Source organism: Emys orbicularis, chromosome 11 (genome assembly GCF_028017835.1).
Source record: "Emys orbicularis isolate rEmyOrb1 chromosome 11, rEmyOrb1.hap1, whole genome shotgun sequence".
Classification (NCBI taxonomy): Eukaryota; Metazoa; Chordata; order Testudines; family Emydidae; genus Emys; species Emys orbicularis.
The window spans coordinates 70,763,982-70,791,079 of record NC_088693.1 but is presented as its reverse complement, the minus strand read 5'-3'; the positions used below and the strand labels follow the sequence as shown (position 1 = coordinate 70,791,079).

General features: G+C 38.0%; 1 protein-coding gene across 3 annotated transcripts in view; it reads left to right on the top strand.

Moving 5' to 3' along the window:
• Positions 1-27,098, top strand: part of AGAP1 (ArfGAP with GTPase domain, ankyrin repeat and PH domain 1) — a 634,167-nt gene that overhangs the window by 546,996 nt on the left and 60,073 nt on the right. For all 3 annotated transcript variants that reach the window (XM_065412924.1, XM_065412923.1, XM_065412922.1), the window contains 2 exons: positions 23,473-23,627; positions 25,936-26,026. In XM_065412924.1, the coding sequence (XP_065268996.1) occupies positions 23,473-23,627; positions 25,936-26,026 (246 nt within the window). The remainder of the gene's footprint in view (positions 1-23,472; positions 23,628-25,935; positions 26,027-27,098) is intronic.

Below are 27,098 nucleotides of genomic sequence, written 5' to 3'. Positions count from 1 at the left end.
GTGAGTCAACAATGGTAACAATGTATATTATATATTTAGCGCTTGGTATTAAGTTCAAGAAGCTTTTCTGTGATGGAATATCTTTAGTTAAGTATCTTGTTCTTAAACACATGAAAGCACAGATCATGTAAATAAATGCAAATTGTTGATAGGTTTAACAATGACAAATGTACCATCAGGCGTTGTACTGCAACATGCCTAATTGTACAAGTCACTGATAGACTGATCTTTTAAAACTTTTCTATAGCTGTTCCACTAACTCAGAACAAATGGGATATTGATGGTAAATATCAAAATGCAGTTAAGGACAAAAATCTCTTTTAACTAGCAGTTTCTTCGTTTACATTATAATTACTGGAATAAGGTGGGCCGGAATATATAGAAAGCTGCCATGTACCATTAAAAAACACTTGGTGATGTTGACCCCCAGTATGGTGTGTCTAGGGAAATATTTTTGTGTGGTGGTGTTAGAGAGGTTTTTCTTTTCCCCACCAATTCTCTCTAGTTAAAATATGTGCAACAAAAATGGAGATGGAGTTATCAACTGATTATCTAATCTCATAGTTCAGCTAACTCAGTTGTCGAAACTAACCTTCAAAATTGGTCGATCAAATACTACAAGCAAAGTACTTGTTTTCCAGTATAGAAGCTGGTGGTCTAGTGATCACAGCCAAGCAATTATGTCCCTCTTAGATAGCATGAGTACTAGTCATTAAATAATTATACCTTTGATTAGCTGCTTTAGCTGTTCGTTGCCTTTGAAATATGATCGCACAAATTAAAGCTTTTATTAAAAGACAATTTTTCTAGGTGGCTGAAAAAGATTTGTGTGTGTGTATAAAAGAACTGTAATTTTCAGCTGCAGGAAATGAAAAAGCTGAGAAAAAATAAAAATGTTTCCAATTAACATCTATTTCTGTCTTTGTGAATCTTGAATGTTTATAGTACGTTGCTAATACACTGGATAAATAGGCCAATCCTTTACCTTCTGCAGAAGTTTCAGTGGGGGAAAAAACCTTACTCAGATGGAAAGAAGAATGAATCGTTAATATACAACACCATTCTTCATTAATATTAGTTTGAGATTAGCTTTTGTGTAAATGAGTAAATATAAAACTTTAAATTCGTGTTAAGTGATCCAGATGAACTTTTCTTCTCCCAATTTTCGTCTTTTCTCTCTTTGAAATATATGAAGATGAAAAAGCTGCAAACCAAATTTAATTAAAATATTAATATGAATACAATTATTATCCTTAAATTGTTTCATGGTTGTAAAATGGAGCACTGATGGTCAATTTCTATTTTGTTGTCAGATGTGAAATTTTAGTGTAGCGTGTAGGTGATCTTCAAATCCAGAATTCAGTATTCCTACCAATTTCCCTTCTCAATCACCATCCTTCCAAAAACATTCAGGGCCAGATTATTTAAAAGTGGGGCCAAATTTTCCAAATAGTTCAGCACCCTCCAAGCTTGGATTTCTGATTTAATGAAGTACCCACTTGTCTTTGCTTTTGTTTTTATTTCAGCTCTTGCCTTGGTCTGGTGGCAAGAATCCACATTAACCCGCTAAATGGAAATCTTTTGAAGCTTTCAAATCTCTTTCAAGTTTTTAAAGCAATTTTACTGTGAAAATCTAGTTTAGTATGAACTGCAACATGAGCTATTCTGAGAATTTGCTGGGAAATGCAGAAAAGTGACAATAATTCTTCGTGTGTGTTGTCAGATATTTGCACGATTTTGAAATTTTTTTAATTAGGATTAATTTTTATATTAATTTTGAGTAGAATTTACAGGCATAATGTTATTCAGAGTCAGAAACTCAGTTCAGCCGGGTTATTTTACTTTCTGAATATGTGTCCTCTGTTGTATTTGCTTGGTCTTAGTTTTTTAATCCTTTCAAAGACCTTTTAATGGATGTTTCAACTTTACTACTTCCCTGTATGGCATCTTCTAGGAAAAGATCATTGTGTCAAGCCCCTTTGCAGTTGAAGTAGGGAGTTCACATAGTGTAAGAATCTTCTGGGTTGCATCTTATGAAATAATTCTACTCCTATTATGAAAGAACAGAACATTTACAGTCTTGTTGAGCAAATGAACGTTCAGATGGCCAACATAAAAGAGATCCCCAATCTGCAGCTTCTCAATGAAATGACAACTGATAAAAGATCATGGGATGCAGAGCACACTAAAAAATGTAAGAGGAGAACAAAACAGTAGAATCCGATCCCCACTGTGGTGTGTTAGCTTTATGCAGATTGTCCTGGACCATGGGGTCACCCTAAAATGCCCCTCTCTCAGGCAGGCCTGCCTTTCTGCAAATGTGTTATTTATACAAGTCTAGCATAGATATTTAAAATATACAAGTTAGGCTGGTATGTGTTATCTGGAAAGGTTACCTTACATTTTCTTTTGCTTTACCTTGTATTTCATAAAAAATAAAACTTCTTTATATGAATGGACAGGGTTATTTATTTTGTGCTGGGGATGATGAGATATTCTCAGAAATGAGTGGCACACCAACTACATCCCCATCCCCCTTCCTCCGGTGTAGGTGAAAAGATCCTATTATTTCTGATAATTGATGCTGAGGGCTGTGGCGTGCCTCATTTAATCAGCACTGTTCAGCACACTCCAGGGATGTAATTCATGCACACTTTAACATCCAACATGGCTGACAAGGCTTGGGCACACAACCTAACGGCTACATCATTTTTTAATCAGCTATCTGAGGACTATTTATCTAATCAACAAAGAGCTCTGTCACATGGAGACCAGAGGTGACATTAACAAGTCTGTAGTTTCTTGGTACAATGATGGAAGAAGATTTTAGAATCAAACTGTAGACATTAGAACACTCCTAAGAATGGAAGTGTATTTTTATTTCACTTACCAAAAAAAAAAAGGTTTCAGAGTAGCAGCCATGTTAGTCTGTATCCGCAAAAATAACAGGAGTACTTGTGGCACCTTAGAGACTAACAAATTTATTAGAGCATAAGCTTTCGTGGGCTACAACCCACTTCTTCGGATGCATATAGAGTGAAACATATGCATCCGAAGAAGTGGGTTGTAGCCCACGAAAGCTTATGCTCTAATAAATTTTTTAGTCTCTAAGGTGCCACAAGTACTCCTGTTCTTTTTGCAAAAAAAAAAAAAGCAATGAGTTGTAATGAGTTTTTTTTTTTTTAATAAGATTTACAGGAGATTATATTCTTAGGCTCCATTAGGGAGTGTTCCAGGTACTAAATGAATTTATGTACAAGCACCTAGGTGGCACACTGTTTTTGGAAATCACATTGTCGTAGTAATGGTGGTAAACATATTTGCTATAATATCTAGATAATAAAAAAGCAGTGGAAAAATAGATTCATAAAAGCAAAATACCTGGGATCCCTATTAAAGAAAGCAAACACACACAAAAATCCTGTCTGCCATGGGATGGTCACAGATGTAAAGCTGTTGACTGAAAAAATACAAAGATGTGCAGTAATTGGGAGTCATTAAGTTTAAATGATTCCCAATTACTCCATATCCTAGCAAAAGCAGCATTTCTCTCTTATAGACACACTGTCCCTCTCTTTCTTTAATATGTAAGGGATATGCATATATATTTTAAAATATAGAAATGCATGCTACATACAAAATACACCTGTGTTCAGTTTGCAGAATCGAGCACTTGAAAGTTGTGAATGGCAGACTTAAGGTTGCCTTTGCCTCACAAATACTTATGAATTTATCTTTGTAACACGCCTGTGAAATAGCAGAGAATTATAATCCACATTTTACAGAGAGGGACCTGATGCAGAAGGAGACAGGCCAAAGCTTTATAGTCTTCACTAATTTTTGGGGGGCCCAGTGATTACAACCAAACTTGAGAAACCCCCAGTATTCAGTATTTGTATAGCATTTCATGTTCAAAGATCAAACTAATTATTGTTTACAAGTCCCCAGTGTGAGAGTTATCCCCATTTTACAGATGGGAAAAGTGAGACACAGGCAAAAGTGATTTGCCTGCGGCCACACAGTGAATCAGTTGCAGAGTTTGGATTAGAACTCTGGCCTTCCTGACTCCCCACTCTTGTGCTCATTCTCCAGACTACACTGTCAAACTGGTCGAAAGGCTGAGCATCCACAGGTCCCATTCACTCTGATTGCAGGTGAGTGTTCAGCACCTGTGTGTGTCAGGCCCCACCTGCCTCAGGCGGTAATCAGAAAATGAGGAGCGCACAATTAGTGGAACACCTGGAATTTTGATTTAAGTGATTTGCCCAGAATTACATTAGAAGTTTCTGACAGAGGTGGAACTAAGCTTTCTTGGCACTGGCCTGCTTCAATAGCAGTAGCGGTCTCTGCTGTGCATCTGAAGGTTATAGGTTCAAAGGCAGCCGATGACCCATCGGAGAGATGAATATATGTAAGTTAGTGTGAAAACACTGGAATAATTGTTGCAATTATTTTATATTGCAAAACAACATTAGAGGTGAATTTGGAGGTTTTGTTAATATTTGTTTCATTTGTTTTGTATGTATTTTGGTTAATGGGCCCAATCCGTTTAAGAAAGGGTGGGACACATTTTTTGTTTGAAGAAAAAACAAAAGACTGAGAGCAGGATGCGGGAGATGTTGCTTGTGACTACAGACTGTATAAGACCCTGCGTGTGTAAACTTCAGAAAAGGTCAGAACTTGATTTAATAAATTTATCTTCCAGAAAACAGGCTTCACACTTGAAGGTGTAACATTAGTACGGATTAGGGGACCTGGATGCTTGAGGACATTTGCTAATGATGAGCGTCAGAGCCTTTTGCCTCTTTGGTTGCTGGTATGAATCCAACCCCACTCAGTAAGGATTAAAAGAGGTTTCTGTCTAATGGATGTTTGGCAGCCCCTAGATGAGAAGAGTTTGGGGGAATCTCAGCTCCATCTCCCTAAGCACACATTCACCACCGTGCTTTGCAATAATTAGCAGACTCAGCAGAGAAGCTAGGAACTTCATGAGGCCTGGAACCTGAATTTATCCCGGTTACCCCTTAAGGAAGGTCCTCCACCCTCCGATCAGGGTTGAGACACGCTTGGAGGGGAGAGTGTGGAAAGCTTACCCAGCTGCTATCCTGTACATAGCACTAAATCCACACAACATTTCTGAAGCCAAAGTTTATGGTTACATACAAACTAGTTGAAATAATTTACATTTCCATAAAGTGTTACCCATGGAGTGAACAAAACTTGGCAGGTACGTAGAGGACATCACATACCACATTGAAACAGTGGATTATATATGCAAGAATAGCCTTGTTCTTACAGACAACAAATCCAGAACACCTCACGTGGTATGGCTGAGATTTGGGTCTGCCACACTGGAGTTCTGGGTTCTGTTTCCAGCTTGTGTAACTTGTGAGGCATTGTTTACTAATAAAAGCGGTGAAAAAGACAGGATTATTAACACCAGCTGGTAAAAGTGGTGAGTCTAGAATGTATGATCTCCTGGGTCCCAGTCCAGTGTCCTCTCCCCGTAGGCCACATTTTGATTAGACAGAAGTTGAGGAGGAGGGTCCATTTTCTCTGTGTCCTGGCCAGAGATTCCACCCAGTGTGGACTGCTGAAGTGAGCTGCTGAGGCAATGCTAAGAAAATCATGAGGGTTTTTGGCAGCAAGTCAGTGTAAATGGAGACACCAAAAGAAAGGTGCCTCCCTGATGGCAAATTTCAAAATCCTCCTACGAGCCAGCCAGGGAATTCTTTTAATAAGAAAAGTAACAAGCAAAAGGGGTTGCTGCCACTCCCTCTATAATAACCACATCTTATTTATGAGGAAAGAGAATCGTACAGTCCTGTCGTCTGGGTACACAATTCCCTATCAGGAAATATAAAAGAAATTGGGGCAATTTAGCCACAATGAAAATGACTGCATATAAGAACCCTTATAATTAATGTTTTACATTGATCCTCCTTGAAGATTGGGAGGAGGTCTTAAAACTGTACAGAAATAACCAGAGACGTTCCTAGTTTCACGTCTGATAAATGGTGTATACTATTGCATAACTGTGCAGCCAGGGGTGTGCGATTTCCAACTTGGGTAGACATAGCTGCGCTCTTTAATCAAGCTTGCGCACTAAAAATATCAGTGTAGCCACAGTGGCTTGGGCTAGCTGCCCCATGTACGGTCTCGCCCAACCGCCCCCCCCCCCCAACCCCCCCGGTATGTATTCGGGCACCTAGTCCCTGCTGCCGCCCGCGCAGGCATATTTACGCTGTTATTTTTTGCATGCCAGCTCAGTCAAAGCTAGCAGGTGTACCGAGCCAGAAATTATGTCGCCGGCTGCAATGTGGACATAGCCACAGCGTGCTGAGGGCACTGCTAAGCCTTTAAAGTTGCAACAGACATTTTGGGGAAAGAGGGGAACAGGTTCTTAACTTGAGCATTAGACAAAAGAGAGAATATTACGCAATCCGTAGAGAGGGAAGACCAATGAGTTTTCATGAAGCATATGGCTGTATCGCATGCTACAACAGGGCATATTAATGGTCGTTCTCTTTTTCCTCAGAAACTTGTTCACACAGGGTATAGGTCACAGCAGTTGCTGAATTTAACTAGGGAAATATTTAACAGAGTTTTTAAAATGCCTAAACACAATAAAGGAACCACTCACTACCTCTTTTGGACATGAAAACATCTATATACAAGCTACTCATCAGTCTTCCCTCCTTATGGATCAGTCATTCTGCTGGATTCGACCGTCTTAAACAGTGTATTTGACCTATGTAGTCAAGTAAGTTTGTGCCATGCAGAAGCAATAAATCAAATCACAGAATGAAATGATTTAATCAAAAGTGGCTGGCTTGCAAGATTTCAGGAAGTCTTTTTGACCCTTTCATCTTAGAAAACATGCTTCAGAGCCATGGATTCCAAGTCTTTATGGCTTATCATTGTGTAATCTCTTGCTATGATAATTATAACAGGAATTGTTGGGCTATATTTTGTGCTGAAGTAAAATATTATAACAATTTATGCTATTGTTTCACAGTGTGGTATCATAATGCAGCTCTGTAGTTAATAACATAGCTCTGTATTGCCGGGCTACATATAATGACTTATTGTACCAGTCCAGATTGGGAGTCAGAAAGCACAAATTAATTTTCCTGACTGAAGAGAGAGAAATTTAATCTCAGCAGTCTAAATTCTAGATGTTAATTAGTTTGGATGAGATCAAAATTATACTTGTAATCTAGCTGTGCGCTCAGGTTGGAATGTTTGGGTTTTTTGGTTTGTTTTTGATAGACAATGAAGCCAAAATCAATGCGAGTTCAAAGACATTAATAAAAGAGTTTGTTGAAACCCTTTAAAATAATACATTAATAATGCAGGTTATGGTAGTTCAACATTGTAGACAGAAAGCTAGATATGTCAGGGCAAATTAAAGAGCTAAAACTTGCATTTCTTGCTAAATTAATAGGCTAAAAAAAGAAACTAGTATATTTTTTAATGGAGGAGAGGCCTAGGGAAAAAGACTTTAGCAAATCCAACTATTTGAAGATTCTTTCGAAATAGGAAGCTGAGTTACCATTAAAAACAAAAGAAAATAAATATTTATTTTAGATTCTTTATATAGAAAGCTTGTTATGAGATTTAATAAGCAGTGCACATCAGAGGCTGGAGATATAATCATCTTCTGTTGAACTGGCTTTTGAATTAGAAAGAGAGTCCAAACTAGATAGCCTGAATGTCCTGGGATGTGAGTCAGTGACATATCAGACACAAAACTACCTGCAGTGCCTTTTAAGGCCTTGTTTGTAAGTTACAAACATTTATAGTCGGTGTGTAATCGTGAAGGCAGTCAGGGTAGGCTGTCTAAGATGGGCCTTGGTGTTCTCACATACATCACTCAGAATCCTGGAGGCTGCATTTGGCATTGTCCAAAGCCTGCTGATGGTAACAGTATTGTATTATCTGAGGCAGTGAAGCACCGCAAAAAGTAGACTGAAGTCCAATCAATGCTGCAAGACACACTAGGATGTATCAGGACCTCAGCTTCAGCCAGAAAATGTCCATTTGTTTAAAGGAAGAAAAAGGCATGACATTTAACACATTTAAAATTGATTATTTCATCAATAGGTTAATAGAAAACCAGGCTGCAAGTTGACTTCCTGCTTATACATCCATTCTCTAATGTGCGATTAGAGTATGAAAAATGAAAGACATAAAGCAGACTGGGAAAGGGGCTTTATGTACTGGAGACAGCTTCCCCTTTCAGAGGGGTGCTAAGTCTAGACTTTGCTATTTATATGCAAATTTTTTCAGAAAAAGTAAGTTTTCAGCGGGGAGATTGAGCCTCTTTAGTTGTTACTTCCTGCTGTGCCTTGCTAAATGTCTCTTAAAACTAAAGGCTCATAATATTAAAGGACACAGTAGACACAGACACTTTTAGGCTTGACCAACTTAAATGTGTAGCTAAATCTGACTGAATCGGTTGGTCTTCTGGATAATATTGTAGATTTTCATTTCAGTAATAGATTATCTATTTTTTAAAGTTAAGGGGATGGGTGACGGCAGTCAAGTGTCCAGGTTTCCATTTTTCCCCCTTATCAATGCATAGTATTAAAAACTGAATGCCACTGCATTGAAAGAATGTATATTGTTAACGTTCTAGGGTGGCTGGGTACTGCTCTTCAATTACAGTTGAATTACCATTTTATAATAGTGTTACTGGTTGCGTGCAGATGGTAGTTATCATTCTCAATGCTGTACCTGAGGAATTGCTCCAAATAGGCAACTTTCCTAATATAAGATAGTAGGACAGGGTTTCTCCTTACAGCACTAAACTGGATTCAGCATATGATCACGTCACCTACTGTACGAATCAGGTTACATGCTCAATCTTCTGATTGAGCTACTTGTCCATTACAGGAAAACAAGTATTTTTCTATTCTTAGCCATTCAACTGAAGATACAGCTTTTTGTTAAACATTTGAATGAGTTAACTGTAATGTTACTTTTCCGTATAAACAATCTTTTGGTTGAAGTGCTTCTTGGCATTATAAAATACACATCTAGAAAAGAAAACAAGTAAAAGACTTTTTCAGAGTTTGCATATTTTATTTGTTGTGTGCATATCATCTCAAAGGTTGAAGGGGCATACTGGGCAGGAGTGGGAGAAACAATATATACACCTAATTATGACAGATTTGTTACCAACAGATCCCATGTTGACTGAGATGGTAGACTAACCAGTTCCAAAGTGTGCACTACGATGCACCATCACAATTAATCCTGCAGTATTTGACCGCCTTAGACCAAGATTTGAACGAGGGGAGAGACTAGGTGGAATATAAGGCCTGCTGAAGTGTCTATCAGTTGGTACTTGTCTCATTCTCTTCTGTCTGGCTTGAAGATAGGTATGAGTTCTAATACTGCTGACCGTATTAGATGGAGGTTTGCCTTTATCCCTGTTAGTATTGTGAAGTCTGTTCTCCACGCTGCATGTATACAGTTACCTGACAATCGCAATGCCTGCTACGCTGCTTTACCACCTCATCCTGAGAAGTGGCCCCAGTAGGTAACATTTGAGACCTATTTTGGGATAGCGACGGGGAAGCTTGCTCTGCTACTGTCCATACATACAAGTTTGGTGGATAAATAACAGATAAGATTTTTCCAGTGTGTTAATGTTGGTGGTTGTTAAATGCCAACAGTGTTTTTCTGTACCTGGTGTTGTTTTGAAAAGAGATACAGGCCCTGCCCCATGAAAGTTACTCTAAAAATATTGTTAGTCTAGTGTATTTCTCATGTTGTGAATTAGCTTTTGGGGAGAAATATATAGATTCTGCTAAAAGACAGTGAGAGAATTAATTTCCCATAATGAGCAGAGGATTTAAGTGCTTTTTGTACCGTTCTGCCTATTAACGTCAAAAATGGGAACTTGAAACTGAGAGAGATTTAAAAGTTTGATGGAATTCTAATAAAGCAATGGTGGCATTACAGTTTACCTTCCAAACAAGAATTTATACTTTGCCGGTAACCTGCCTCTGAAAAACCAAGATGTGCATAGTAACAATGTCTACTTGACATTTATAATAATAATAATAAAGTAGAACAGCTAAGCATAACATTAGAAATAATGCTTATGGTGGTTTAGATTATTTGAACCTATTACATCATCACCTGGAATTAAAGGTTTTATGGTTACAGGTATCTAGTGATTCGTGCATCTGCTTAGCAAAAGGGGAAATCCTTTGTTTGGCAATTTTTGCTATGATTTAAACAGCATTATACCTCGGTAGTTGTCTTGTCTCTAATAGTGCATCATGTATACAAGAAGTACTGAGTGCATTTTCTATTCCATTGTCATTGCTATTTTAGATCCAATTATTATTGACAAGTCTTGTCATGTTGTAAAGTCTTGAAAGTATCTTTTTCAGTGGGGGGGGAGGGGGAAGGAGCAAGGCCTTCTGTGTTGGTGGTGGTTCTGAGAAGCTGTGGTGTTCTGTGTGCATTTTGTGTGTGAGTGTTTGTCTGTGTAGCTGCTTCACATATAACAGGCTTGTGCTGGTATTTTACTTCACATGCTACTTTGACATTTCTTTTCTCCCCCTTTTCATATTTTTCTTTTCTTTATATTTTATTATTTTCTCTTTTTTTTTTTCTCTTCCCCTTCTGCTCTCTGGATGCAGCCAAACGCAAAGCATGGAAACTAAACCGTGTTGGTAGCCTGCGAAATATATACAGCAGCAGCAGCACCAACACTGAAGGTAACAAATTAAAACAACACGTTTTAGATGAACACCTTACCCTCTCTCCCCTTTTTACCTGCCTCTCCAGACTTGTTCCCCCTTCCTCTCACTTTCCAAATGCAGGAATGGAAATCAAATTTGCCCAAAGCATGCGTGCTTTCACCTTTTGTTTGCAGAGTCATTCCCATGGTCTTTTCATCTTTTTGTTTGTGCGTTTTATTTTGCCATTCATGTTCCTTTCAGCTTACTTAAATTCTGACCTTTCCCTCTAGTCGTGGAGTGGTGATGTTTAAATTACTTCGGGAACCCATTTTCTTTTATTTATTTATTTTTCCCCCTTTATACATGTGGGCACTCAATGTAATATTTCCCAAGTTATTACAGTTTTTAAAAGTGTTAGTATCAGGTGTAATGATCTGTAGCCAAATACAATAGTGTGCCGTGACATTTAAGTAACAGTCTTAATTTGTTTTGTGAAAGCGTTCTCCATAATGCTCTTTGCAGCTCTAATCCAAAGGCGAGACAGAGCCAGGTCATTTGCATGTGCTACTCTTGCTTGTAAATTCTGTATATTGTTGTATTTCTAAAGGTCGCCTGGTGCCAAAGTTCACAAATTGACTTACATTGCTTTTTTCACTGAAGACAGCCATCATGCCTTTTGTATAATAGCAGATTGAATTTTTCCCCACCTTCATTTGAACAACACAATTATAAACTGTCTTCTTTTTTTATTATTATTACAAATGTCAGAGGTCAAAATTACTTGGAAGCCAGGCAAGGAGAAAAACCCTCGGCCGCCATCTCAGACAGCGAGTAAGAGGGGATGGTGTATGAAATATGGAATGCAAAATAGGTCACATCTCGGTAATCTTGGTATTATAGGGGGGAAATCTTTTTTTCACTTAAGTGCGAACCAAATGGGTCAAGTAATCGCAAGCGCATGCCCTAACACTAATTGACTTATTTTGGAATGATTATAACTGTAATATTTTTCTTAATGTCACTGTTTTCTGGGCTGTTGATTTTAGCGATTGCCAAGTAGTGGCATTAAATCTCTTGTAAATTTTAAATTGCATGCTATTTCTGTAAACAAGTCCCTCTGTTCACATCCTGATCATTAACCTTTGGTGATTTATATCACCAGCCTTTTTTTTTGCACAATTACTACCGTATTGCTGTCGGATGCCTTGCTCTCACCGACAGATAAAATGTGTCTGGGAAACAAAAGTGTGTTTTTTACTGCAGCTTGTTAAGGAAACACATTTTATTATAATCTTGTTTTATTCCTCATTGTAAACTTAAAATTCTCACCTTTTAAGTAACAACAATAGAGCTATATCCATTGTGATACTTTTGTGTTACCTTTTAAAGCATTTAAGCGCAAAGTGTGAAATGAATTGGAGAGAAATAAATACTAGTTGCTGAACATGAATAAATAAGCATTTTGCTATTTAAAAGGAAACTTCCGAGATACTTTTTTGTAATTTGCAAAATGTGTTCTTATTTTTGTCACTGATGATCTCTTTTAGACATGTTTTTTCCCTCAGATCAAACATGCAGGCATGTTTGCTATTGTAGGATGACTCTTGACAAGCATGGGATTTATTGTTCTATTTTTACTAAAATTTTAACAATAAAATAAATAGAAATAATTGCATATATTTTACAGAAAGGGAGTTCATATTTGGGGGCCTGTTCAATCTTCGGTGCCATTTAACATACTGATACCTTTCATATTAATATATGGGTATGCTAGGGGTATGTTCACCTGTGGGAGAACATAACTGTAAAAGTTGAACTCCTAAGACTGCAACTAGCAGCACCAATGAGATTTTTCTCTATCTTAACTGATTAGGCAAGGGGGAGGGGTGGTCTTTCTCAGAAGTACTCACCACATGGGAAAGAGAGTGTCCAGGAAAATTGTGAGTAATAATCGTGCATCTTTGAGCTACTAAACAAAGTCTCTGGATAATGGCCGGCATTGCAAAACTGGGGAATGCGCAGTTAATCAGGAGTATACATAGTAGGAGTCTGTCACCGTGCCTCAGTGGGTCACAGCTGAAAATACCGGTTTCAGGACAAACTGCTGAGAAATGGGGCAGACCTCCCTCCCCCAAACTGGTGATTATTCCTTCATAAAATATACTAAGCCAATAGCAAAAGTAAAGTTCTGTCTCACCACACTGGTTAACAAGAAGTCATAAATGCAGTCTCCTCGGGTATCCCAGCCCTTGTTTCACCATCCAGACAGTAGACTTAATGATGAGTGGTTATTTAAAGCCAATTTCATCAAAGGGTTCTTCTAATCCCAAGAGATCAGCCACATAGCCAGGTCAATATAGAACTCAGATCTTACCCAATAATCATGCTGTTGCCAATCCTTTAGTATCTAATATCTAAAGGTTATTTATAAGAGGAAAGAAAGAGGAGAGAGTTATAATGGTCAGCGAAAACAAATACACTCATTGCAAAGTTCTTGTATCAGGTTTGAAGCAGTGATGTTATAAACTGCAGGCTTGTAAAGTCTCTGGTAATTTCCAAAAGATTGAAAGGTCACCTTTGTCCAGCGTATCCTCGTCTATCCCTCCACAAATGCAAGTCGACACCACACCATTCTGTTTTGTTGCAAGCACGTTCCTTCCATTTCTGGCCAAAGAGCTTAGTCATGGGATCGGCCCAGTGTGTTTTCGGTCTGCCCAGCGATCACTTGTGGTCTCTGGGGATCCAGTCACTGATGATTGAAAGGTACTCAGTCCATTAGTAGAATGCTCCTGTTAGTGTAATTCCATAGTCCAGAGATCAGAGCAGGAAAGAGGCAAAATGCAGATGCTTCTAGGGTTTTTTAGATCTTCTCCCATGTGGAGGGACTGCTCTCAGTCTTAGTTTGTGGAAAATAACAGGCACAAAAAGGAGTCCAGGGTCACATGAGCTAGTCACATGCCCTTGCATGCTTCGATGAGTCATGGAAACAGTCATTACCCATATTCTGGCTAAAACATCCCCAGGAAGGCCCATCAGGCGGGGAGAGGCTTCTTCCATCGTCTGTTGCGCGAGCTAAGTGTCCTTTAATGGGCCATCAATTTGAATAGTCCATTCACAATGTGCTGGCCAGACTGGATGTAAATTACCTTGTGGGTGTTATCCCAGGAGCAAACACACTTGAAATACTAATACTAGTTAATATTCATAACTTTAGATACAAAGATGAAACATGCATACAAATAGGATAATCCTATTTGACAGACTGTAACTTTTCCATTGACATATTTCATATAAATTTGTCATAATTACATAACAGTGGTGGCAATAGTGATATCTATTGTCATATTTTAATCATACAACAAGTCCTAAGTGCCGCCAAACAGCTGTTTGGCGGCGGGGGAAGCGCTGGGAGGGAGGAAGGGAGGGGGAGGAGGTGGAGAAGAGGATCTTGTGCAATGCTCCCTTGTAAAGTCAGCCAAACAACGTTATAAGGGAGCATTGACCAACTTTAAATGAGTATGTTCCCTAATGGAGCAGCGACGTAACTTCGAAACGTTAAGCGGGAGGACGGTAAATGAGGAGTTACTGTATTCTGTTGGAACTCTTGCATCCACAAACTGACTAGGCTCATCATTTCTTAACTGGGATCTTGTCAATATCCTAGCCCATGACAGCATGGCTTTAGACCAGTGGTTTTGAACTTTTTTTTCATTTGCAAACTCCTACAAAATTTCAAATGTAGATGTGGACCCCTTTGGAAATTTTAGACGTAGTCTGTGACCCCCAAGCATCTGCAGACCACAGTTGAAAACCATTGCTTTAGACTATTGATTTTTTTGACATGCAGAGAAGTCCCATAGAGAAAGAGAGCTAACAAGAGCTGGAGCGAAACCAGGTCTCACTCCCTAGCGTGTTACCATTAGGTCATTAATATATAATAGGTAATATATGCTAAAAGTGATCAGTGGAATCCCAGCAATTCAACATCCTTACACCCCAGGGCCCAAATTCCATCCTCATTTAGACTTGATCAACCATGCTGATTTCATTGGGAGTTATGTGGATGTAACTGAGGGCAAAATTTGGGCAATGGTACCAGTCCAAGTAATAAAAGGGACTAAATTTGTCTAACTTCTATAATCAGAAAAGAACAAAGTTGTTTAGACCAATAAGGTCGTCTGTGTTCAAGGAATTGCCCCCTCCCTCTTACCTGCAATTTAGTGATACTCCCATTATATAGTTATTCACTGATTTAATTCTACATTTGCAAGGCCATTATTAGGGTTTGCTGCAAACATTAGGTTTAAGATTTTATTCTACCATAGAGAAGTGACAAGTTGAATTCTTATTGCAGGCAAAGCAATGGTCACTCTGAGTGAAAGATCCAAAATGTTTAGAGGGGAAGGTATATAATGTAAATTTGGTATGTTTATAAAAGACACCTGACCCCTCTCACCATTGTAATTTCAATTATCGTCGTTATGCTGTTTAAATACAAATGTGATTTTTCAGCGATCAGCACATTTGGAGCATTGTACACCAGTGTAACTTTCTAAAATTAAAGAAACTAATGCTGTGCTTGCTCAGTATGCTATATTTAAACATCTATAATTATATCAAAACCACATTTCTTCTAGTCTTCATTCAGGGCTGCATGCATGACAAGTTTCAAGTATTAAACCCAAGTTGTATTTGAGTTACCAACTATAAAAAAAAATCTGAAAATGTCTAATCATATGAAAAAATTTGTCCATGTTCATTAACTCCAAAATGCCTGAACAGATTTTTATGAAACAGTCCCTTTAAAAAAGTAATACAGAAGTGACATTTCTGCTATAACCATGGCTTTGCTGCCTTAACACTATCGTTGTCTCATTTAAATGTACTTAAGTGTTAAGAAAGCTCTTAACATTTGAATTATATGTCCACTTTGAAATGTAAACTATAGAACGGCAAACTGAAATGTGAAATTGTTTTTAAAAGTATTAGGAAAATTATCAGTTTAGCATTGACGTAGATTCTGCATAAACTGACTGAAAATGATTTCATGGATTTCCTCAAACCCAAGTGTCCTACAAAAACAACGAATGCCTACAATAAAATAATCCACTCCCCTGAGCTAATAACAAACTTTTTGTCTCCAGTTTGTCATGTAAGGGTGGTGATATAATTCATCCAATAGATCACAATCTTTATCAAGAGCTGTGGGCCAGAATACCTGTGGGTGACTAATGGCAGAGTCACATTGTCCTGATAGGGTTGAATTTCAAAACTAATTAGATTTAGACCACTGGATTTGGAGAGGGGAGAGAAGTATTAGCATAGTCATGCCCAGCGGGACATGGCACAAATTTATTTCCTTAATTGGGGCTGCTAATAAACATACTTATAATCTTCCAAGATATGAAGATAAATTACACTGAGTGACAAATGGTAATGATGGCGAAAATTATCAAGTAGCTAAATAAATTAAAACAAATACCTTTGGTGTTGTATTTCTTTCACAACTACATGGGTAGGGCGTAAATATCTACTGCCTCTTTTAGGGCATGAATATAGTTTTTTGCTGCAACCCTAAGTCTTTTCAAATGACTGATTCAAAAGTGTGGGTGGGTAGGAATTTTATGTGGGGGAGGGCTTGGCTGGGGGAGTTTAAATCAGTCTTTGATACCACATTGTTATGAAAACTAAGCTTGCAATGTCATTTCAGGCATGTGTAATATAATGGGTTTCAAGCTTCAGTCCCAACTGTTGAAGTTGTTTTTGGATCATTAAAAATATGCCAATATCTTTAGTCCTACACATCACTTGTTACTACATTTAAAGGGAAAGTATATGGTCCCTGTTGCAGAGTTAGTTGACTCATCCAATCTAAATGTGCAGTGCTGTTATTAATTACCAAGTAAGCAGCCAGCCTGATGTACCTGTGATAATGGCTACATTATAGTAAGATCAGCATCCCAAAAATACGAAACCTGGTACCAGTGCAAAGAAGATTAATTTTATGATTAAGGCACTGGACTAGGTCTGGTTTTACTTCCTGCCTCTTCCAGAGACTTCACACGTGACCAAATGTCCCTTACTCCCACTATGCTTTAGTTCGAATCTGCAAAATCTTCCTTTCTTTCTCTCTCTCCCCCATTGTCTGTTTAGATTGTAAGTATTTCAGGGCAGGCCCTGTTTCTATGTCTTTGCATGATGCCTAATTCAATGGAACCCTGATCTGAGGTGAGGCCTCTAGGAGCTACCATGATACAAACCACCACCACCACTAATGGATGCATAGTGCAGCATATGTTTGAGGTAACTCGCATCATTTAGATTAGATGATGCTGGAAGTGGCACCTACTATCACAAATTGATCTATACATGATTTGAGAATTACTCTTCAGATAAAAAGCCAACTGACATTGAAAAGTTTTCTGGGAAGAGGTGTTGCCTTTATGAATATAAAGCGATTTGAGTCAATCTTATGCATTGGCCATGTTCAATATAATTAATCAAATTAGGCCTCTCCACTTCCTATCAGAATGTTAGAAGAGAAGAGGTAAGACACTTAATGGCATTCATTGTGGGCCCACTGCCTTCGTCTGTTTTCCATTGGGAAACATTTCTCACTTAGCATTTATGGGCTTACACAGAAGGGATACCAGAGGTATGTCTTGACAAAGAATAAAGTTTATCCAAAAAGGAAAGCGTTGAGGGATCCGTCCACTGAGGTAGCCTGAAATAATACATTATAACCCATTGTAAGCCTTATTTCATTGGATCCATAGGACGTGTTATCCATTTATATATGGTGTATCAATGTTTGTTTTCACTTGTATTGTACTTGGTATATAAGGAATATTTCTTTCTTTCCTAGGGTCGGTGGGTTGTTGATGCAATAACATTCCTGTTGCCCCAATGAAAGTAACTAATAACCACATATAACTGAAGATGAGTTAGGCAAAATTAAAAACCAAAGGTGGTGGTGTAGGAAAATAGTAAAAGCCAGATCTGCAATATAAGAGGTGATATTCTAACATGAAGGGCAGCTGTTACACTGAATCTTAAGAGAACTCTACAGGCTTTTTTATATGCATTGTCTTGGATATCCAGTTCTCATTGGTTCTTTGAAAAAGCATCACAGTGATGCATTACTCTTTAATTATGATGCACTCTAATCCGTACGTACGTGTCTCCCTACAGTTCTTTCCAACTCCTGTTTTCCCATCCAAAAAGGTATTCTTGTCAGACATCTCCTGTTGATAATAACTTCCAAATGTAAAACAATTGCAGCTGTTTTTTTAGCACTTTAACCCTTTGTCTGCTAGGCTTCCAGGAAATAATTGATGACTGATTGGCCCATTAACCTTTTAAAAAAAAATGTTTGACAGCCTGGACCTGTGTAATGAGGAGGGATTCCTTGTGAAATCAGTTTGATGGCTGAGTTGCTTGCCCCTGAGGATGCAAAATTAGCCCCGTGGGACCTCGTCTGCATAGAAACTGGACACAATTAGTGTAATATCCGGTGTTATTAATGTAGTTTGGAGTAATTGGGCAGGTTGATTTCGACAGGTTGATGGTGCTAAAATACTATTATAGTGGACCTTTCTATGAATAACTGTTAAACATGGAAAACTGTTTAATAAAATTTTGTGATTAGGCTCGGAGGGGTTTAAACAGCTCAACGTATAATATTGCTGGATAAAAAAACCAAACAGTTTCATTTTATTTTGTTACATGGATTCTTCTGACTGTGTATGTAGTATTTAAAAATTTTAAACATACACTACCTAGCAGTGCATGCATTTGCTCTGTAGGCATTGCTTTGTGTAATCACAGTAACATATAATATGCTGTATTTGTTATTTTAAGATCACAGGTTTGAAACCATAGTCTACCATATTTGGAATAGTTTAAACAGAAAACTTCTTATAAGACAAATCTTCAGCTGGTGCAGTTATTTCTGATCTTCTGTTTTTAGCCTCCTCTCACCTTTTCTGGGGTGCGGAGCAAATTCAGAAGTGGAGGGCATGGGAAAAAGAATACGGACTTCCACTTCCTTCATGGACTGCTTCTCTCAGCCAGTTGTGGTGAACATTTGGGCAAGTTTTCAGACCAAAATAGCATTGTAGCCCAACCCAAAAGATTACATAGCCCCTTTTACCAAGATGGGAGTACATGTAATAACCCGCTGGTTGTGTGTGTTATCTGTGCCCTCTGTGCCTGAGCCACAAAGAGTGTGAGTCTGTTACAGCCCACAGTATGGCACTTAGCCGGAGGCTTCTGTGTTTAGCTTTGGAGGTTCCCAGCTCGTACCCCAGTGTGTCAGCCAAGATGGCAGCTGGCACAATGTCATCTGATCACAGCAAAGAGGGTCAGGAGATGAAACAAGAAATTTGTGTGTCAAAAACTATTCTTTGGAAAAAGATAGTTTGTATGTAAAAATGGAATGTGCCAAAAGGTGCTTCTGTACGACACCATGTAATGTTCTTAATAGATTGTTTTGTACATAATGCATTTGGTAGACATTTCTGTAAACAAGGAAAAATGTATAATTTGACTGAAATATTCCTGAAAAGCAAAACTGGCAGTTGAGACACATGTTGATGGAAAATCACATTGGCCAAATGAGATTCTAACTTCTGGTTGTCTAGAAAGGGATACTGTGTGTGCAATACCTTGGCTGCCAAGAATGCCTGCCTAGAATATAACAGGAATTGTTGTAAAGTCTTTAATGCAAAGCCAACATGATGGTTGAATACTAATGTGTGAGGACTATATTCTGCCTGCAAACTACTCCCATTTTAAATTCCCTGCCATTGACTATGGATGTTCAGAGCCGACTATGATACTGGGACTGGGGAAGGAGGAGGAATAATTAGTAATCAGAGAGCAGTTGGCTCTGTCAGAAAACCAGATAAAATACCTAAACATAATCAAATGTTGATGCCAAATTGTACTAGATATAAAACTGGTTGAATTGTTGAATTTATTCGTAATTCCAAATCCCTTGTTCCCACTTACGAAGTTAGCTTCTCTAGCCATAGTATGATCTAGGCTATAACCAATGGAAGGTAGGAGAATTTAATCATACATGTTTTTTAATTTTCATCTGAGTCACCAAGCAATTAGCAGAGATTTATCAAATCCATACCAAGTTAAAATATAGTTGAATTACAAGTAGGATTATAGTCCACACAGCTCCATAACTTGTATATGTGTTCAAAAATCAATTATTTCTTATGTATGAAGGGATCTCCCCTCTGTATCATTATGCTCCTCGGTTTTTATTTTTCTATGAAGATCTCTGGGATCTCCACAGGACCTTCTGTATACTTAGCAAAGGAGTTGCCTCAGTGCCAATACATGCATTTTTTTTTTCATTTTGAAAGGGGCTATACTGAAAATTTTACCATACGCTGTTGCTTCTCACTTCTCTGACAACACATCTTGTAGCTGTGCAGATATATTTCTCTTGTACAAATAGATGGGAGCCTATTTATAGAATATACACCAGGAGGTTTTTCTTAAGGGGCAGAGGTGGTGCCACTGGGCCTATAGAAATTCTTCTTCAATACTTGCATGTTTGAAGGAAAGTCCTATTAATCACTTAGAGACCATTAAAAAGAGTAGTAATGATAAACTCTCAAAGTTGGACTTATTAATACAGGAAACTGCTAAAACAGGTGCTTGATCCTTCCCTTTCTCTTCTTCAACTAGCCTTCCCCGTTCTTTGTTCTGGCTCTCTTCCCCCTCAATAGCACTTGTAAGGTAACTTATTTTGTTAATGTAACTTTAGTTTTGATAAGGATTATATATCGGAGATGTGAACAACGATCTGATCATTAAAGAAAGCAGCTTGGATGACATAATCACACAAGTTTGATGTCACTAAGACCTGTGAGAAGTAAATGCAGGTTACATAGTATTTTATGTAACATGAATGTGGCTATATATTTTGGCATTACCCATCTTGTTTTGGTGAAGGAGTAGTTATATAGATGTCCAACTAAGAGGTTGCCGAGTTAAATCTTCTTACAGAAGTTTAAATAAATAAACCCTGATGAGAGCTACCGTTAAATGTGGCTGGATTTCAGATCCTTTTCATGCTTTCATTCATGCATAACTTTACTTGCTTGAGTAAGCCTGCTGAAGTCAATAAGACTACTCCGCATTAGTGAAATATTTGTAGGATCAGGGCTCAAATTAAGGAGAAAAACTGTTGATTTTGTCCCTTACAGTTCTCTGAGTCAATTCTTGAGCTCATTTTCAGTTCTTACTCATTCGTTGGGCAAATTCCCACTAAAGTTATATGGCACCACACGTGTAGATTATGAAGTCTTCCTTCCAGTATTTATGTAAATTAATTGTCATTTGTGATGATGGTAGTCTAGAGGACCCACTTTAAATTGGAGCCCCATTGTGTTAGGCACACAGAGATTGAAGACACAGGCCGTGCCTTCACTGCTAAAAAAAGGTGTGTTTTTACCATAGAATAATTAATGTGCTTTAGCTATGCTGCTGCCAAATCCTAGAGGAGACATGGCATCTGTAGTTTTTACTGTGAGGTCAACTATAGTCAGGACTGAATGTTGACCTCACCTAGCTACCTCGTGGTAAAAACTACAGGTGCCTTGTCTCCACTAGGGTTTTACAGCGGGATAGCAAATACATGTTAGTTATCTTGCTGTAAAAATCTCACCTGTTTGGTAATGAAGACATAGCCACAGAGTAAGAGACAATCCCTGCCCCAAATTGCTTGCAATCAAAATAAGCAAGACAGAAAAAGGTGAGAGGCAAGGGATATAACAAGCAAGCAGTGTGCATAATGTAGTGATTTCCTAGCGCCATATTAGTTCCATGATTTTTTTTTATTTTGGGTTTTTGTTAACTTTTTAGAGGTGGGAAGATTCTTGGAGCTCACATGACAAGAGGGGGCATGGTGTCACGTGAGTCGTGAGGTTCCTGGGTGGTGGTCTCCGGCTACACTGTTTTGAGGTGTAGGGGGAAACGGGTAGTGTATTATTATGTAATGTATGTAGTAGTGTAAAGTAGTGATCCCTTGTGATTTACCTGTTGGTTAAACAGTATATCATTGTTTTGCATGGATAGGAGGGACTGTATCTCTCTCTCTTTTTTTAATCATGTTTTTAAAAGTTGTAATTCACAATATTTTGATGCCAAACCAATGAATCACAAAGTTGGGACTCCTTGTAATTAACTGATGTGGCATCATGATCAATAATTGCAACATATAATTCAAACTGTGGGCCAGCCCCAGGGGAGTACTTCTGAAAGCCGCAGCTGGTTACAAAAATGAGCCTGCCAAACAGCCATGGCTTTCATAAGCCTTTGCTGGGTTTTTTGCCCCCTCTTATGTTTTGATTTAAAAGGCCAACTTGAGGTGTCCTGATTCACCACAGAATAATGTTTGCATTCTCTTCCCCTTGCAATCACAGGCCTTATCTCAAAGCTGACTTGCGCCTGAGGGAAACTTTTGTCCAGCTTTTGATAGATCTCTTCTTTGAGCCAGGCTGGGCCTGACCCATCCTGGACAGGTCATTTAAGTGAAAGTGAACCCTGGGCATCTTAAATTTGGGGCCAAATTATCTACTGATTTTTAATTGGCAAAGCTGTAATGAAGTTAGTGGCGCTCCACCAATTGACATGAGTGGACACTTGGCCTGTGGACTGGAGTTTGAGTTTATTGGGGAAAAACTGTTGCCCAGAGATTGAAGGAATGATTTCCAGTGAGCACTAAAGCTGTATTTAAATGGACTGATTTTTAGACTTGTCATTTATCTGTACGTGTTTATGAATGACAAAATAATGCAAACGTTCCTTGGCTGTAAATGTATAAGTCTCTCTAAAGCAAACCCGTTATACTTTATGTTCACTGGTACATTGTACTCTTTTATTCTAGTCATTCAATGATTCCTTGAGCTTTGTTCAGCTTCCTTGACTTTTTTTATGTGGCTTTGGGTGTCCCAAGTGTGTTTGGAATCTGTGTGTCCATCCCTGCAATATCGCTGATACTTTCTTACAGTGTGTTCCTCTGGCCCTGAAGTATTTTTCTTATGTTCCTGTTATCCTTGGATAGTCCAGTGACCCCTTCTGTTGGCTCCTCAAATCATTTTCACTGCTCCTTTAGTCCCCCTAAGCTGCTGAGAAGAAAGTATTGAACTAATATTAAATCCTGTATTGCAATTTATTTGAGTTGTGGAGAAAAGATATTCAAGATGGTTATCAGCTGTGTGTATGTGCATGTGTGTGTACACTTAAAATGTATTATGTATATTGTATATGATACATACATATAACATCTACACAAGAGAAAAATTTACTCCAGAGGATTTGTATTATAAATTTTTTATTCAGTAGAACTTTCATCTTAAGTTATTTTTCTAAGTGCTTCAGCAGATTTTACAATAGACTGATTTCACTTCAAATATTGGTTCTTAGCTACCTCTGAGGGTTAGCGGAATATAGGCTGGGTTTTTTTACTAAAATTTACAGATGTCCCTAAAATAGTTGGTATTTCATCCTCATGAAATAAATTTATGAAGCCAGGAAAGAACAAATAAAAAGCTACAAAATCTTTGAGGCATTTTCTGGCAAACATGATGCTTCACGAGAGGAGAAATATGTTTGGATTAGAATCAGATGTGCAAACTTGCCTTTGCGTGTAACACCATAGAGGTTCTGTCCAAGTAAGACAGTTTTTAGAACTGATTGCTGGTTTCATTAAATGTAAACTGTTCATCTCACTGCTGTTTTTCAGAACAAGAAGAAAACTTTGAGTTTATTATCGTTTCTCTCACCGGCCAGACCTGGCACTTTGAAGCGACCACATATGAAGAAAGAGATGCGTGGGTACAAGCCATAGAGAGTCAGATCCTGGCCAGTTTACAGTCGTGTGAGAGCAGTAAGAATAAGGTAAGGTGCACAACATCACATTGAAAGTGAGCTAGGGCTATTGATCATTAGAGAGAATTCAGGATCTAGGGTATTGTGAAAAGTAAACATATTCAGCAAGGTCCATGTACTCGTTGGACACAGCTAAGGAAAAGTAAACCATGCAAATTTGTATGCCTCCAAAATAATTCAATATGAGACATATTTTATCCTGTTGCACATTCTGATTTTATATTTAAATAATTTAAATTATTATTTATTTTTTTTGTCTTTTCCATCTCTCATAATTTCAGATGTAGAATATTAATCTTTTGGTTGGATCATTTGCTCTAACAATAAAAACTGTATTTTGGTGGGGAGGTCTATGGGAAAGCCTTTAAGGGCTGAGAAAAGAACAGCTTATTTACAAGCTAAGTCTCTACTGGATGCTACTGGGCTTCTCCATGGCAGCGTTCCATTAAATGCTCTGGATTACTTAATTGTAATGTGCACTGCTATCCCTGTGAGTAGGAGAAGACTTGTGTGTAAGGTGGTACACATTTCAGAAGTAATGATCAATTATTCTTGTATCCAAATACTGTTTTTGTGAAGCGACTGTGTAGTTTTTCTTTCCTTGAATTAAATGTAATTCATTCTTTGTGGTTTTGTTATTAGGCCAGTCTCAGGGGGAACCAATCAGGAAGCAAAAGCCTGGTCCTTTTTGTGGTGTCCTCGGGATAGGCTTCCCCCATCACATTCATATTTGGCACAAGCAATTTCTTCTGCTTTCTCTGCAAAACCTCCCTCAACCCACAGGTTCTTTCTGTAGAGGGCTGACAGTTTGCTATTCTTGAGCCTCTTGATTTTTCAAACATTTAATAACTAGAAAACAAGAGGTGAGCTGGGAGATTCTTTTCACAGACCTGTAGATCCTTTTGCTATCCATGTAAAGAAACTTTTTAATGATTTATATTCTGTTTTGTCATTAAGTAGGGGACCTATATTTTGAAATGACTGCCTTTTTTTATTACCTCTATAATCAGGGTAAACCAGACCAAAGTAATTATCATCGTAATGTAATTTACTTCCCATTTTTTTTAAAAATTGACTTTTTATATCTGAGGTGGAGAAAAATCACTGCCCATTTATTTCTCTGGCCTGTCTTCATTGAGCTCAGTACATTACAACAAGATGACAATGAAAATTACGCTGCGAACATTAGTACAAAACGTTAATATAATAGGAGGTAAAGAATGCTGGTTTGAATATTTAACACAGTAACTGAAGAGAGAATTACATTTTGGTTATATAAAGGCAAGAGACAAAAAAAAAAAAAGAAACCACTTAAAAGTTATATTTGTAGGGAGGTTTTCTGGGAGAAGTTAGTTGGGGATTGGTCCTGCTTTAAGCAGGGGGTTGGACTAGATGACCTCCTGAGGTCCCTTCCAACCCTGATATTCTATGAAGTTTTTATCATTCACCTCTGGAACTAGGGCTCAAGAAGCACTTGGAAGGCATAAGTGAAATGAATTATATTATCTCAGTACTCAGCGTCCTGTTGACAGAGCAGAAGTATATATGTGAAACTATCATATATATGACCTGATGGAGCTCTCATTTAATTCAGTGGCAAATAATTTGGTGCAGTTCGCACTTTCTGCCTAAGAGAGATTGCAAGATTTAGCTGGTTTTTGAGGCCAAGCTACCTCTACATGGGCAATTGTCTTTCCAGGTCAAAGTAGAGGTTATGGGCAGGCCACAGTGGAAAGAAACACCCATTGTAGCCACCTGATTAAATCTGATCTTTTGATGATAAAAGGCTTTCAGTTCAGCTTCCTTTGCAGACCATCCCTTAGTCTTCCTGTACACAAGCATACATACCAGTAAAAAAAAAAAAAAGGGGGGGGGGGTTTATAAATAAAGTTATATAATTTATCTCCAAAAAGTACTTTACATGTGATCATGAATGCTGTGCTTCATTTTTCAGCTCAGCTTTCCTCTACACAATCCCAATATTGGTCAGAGTGCAGTCCAATATCTCATAAATGCACAGACTTCCTGTGTTCTATGCAGGGAGCTTCAATAAAAGTTTGAGCTGTCAGAAATATGGATGAAAGTGGGTAGCTGTGCTTGTCAGGCACTGAGCTGCAGTACTTAAAGATGCCAAAGGATCAACTCTTTGAGAAGCAAACTAAAGATGTCCAATTCCCTGATCATGTTCATTCAACCCTGATCTGAACTTTCTTTGTTTTCTTTTTCTTTTTGCTTTTCACATTGCTAACAATTGTGTGTCTAAACCTTTTCATTGGGTTCTTATTTCTTGTGTGTGTGTTTCTTTAAATATACACAGTCCCGACTGACAAGTCAGAATGAGGCCATGGCCCTTCAGTCAATAAGAAACATCAGAGGCAATTCTCACTGTGTGGACTGCGAGGCACAAGGTGAGTATAGCCATTGCTATAGAAGGACTGTTGTTATCCTTGGCTTTATAAAGCTTACGCATTCTCTTTGGTCCAGGGTTACGTGAACACCTGTTCTGATTCTTTCCCTCTTGGTATTGTATTCCACATCCCTTTGCAAACTTGGTGTTCATTATGAAGGTTGATTAGTCAGGTTTACTTTACATTAATTTGTTATTAATACATGCTATGTTATTATAAGCCCTGATTTTTCGCCCGTATTTCATCTGTCACATTAAACATGAGTTCATACATTTTGTCTTCGAAGTTGAGGAAAAAATGGTTTTGTTTCATATTTCTTTTCAACATAAGATGCTACCGTTGTCCTCCAATAAGGAAAAAAAATCATGTGCCCTACCAATGTTGTTAGATGTGTAAAGCCTTGCTTGAGCTTTCTGCAGTTTTCATATTACTGACAAAGGAAAATAAAACATTCGCTAGTAGTGGAATGCTACAAAATTGATTTTGTATTTCTTTCACGTAGTGCTTTTTTTTAATTCTGAATTCTTTTTAAATATATGGACTAATAGTTAGCAAAGGATTGGCCAGTTTAATTTCAGAGGTGCTGTTCTCACTACTCTTTATTACCCCTGCTTCTAGGGGTTTGTAAGTCAGCTATAAAAATTAGCTCAGGGCTGAAACTTAACAATACAAGGTCCCAGCTGAGAAACAATCAATTGGAGAAATAGGACGAAAGGGTATTTGAAAATTCTTATTTCTTTTACGTTTGAAAATCATACTCATTTCTTTTAATTGTACAAGGACCAAAAATGAAAATTTAGTCATTTCTGTTGCTTTTTTGTGCCTTTATCTTAAAACTGATATTTTATAGACCCGTTGTTTTATAAACTTGTCTATTTAGTTATCAACTTAAATCTTTGTAGCACCTTCCCTAGACTTAAAACAATTCAGTAATGCAGAAGTTTTCACACACTTAATACACTGTCCATATAATGAACAATAAAACTGATCTCAATAACCCGCCAAGAAACTGACCATAACCCTATCCCATCAACCTGTTTCTTCCTCACGTAGCTTGGAGGGGATGTGGGTA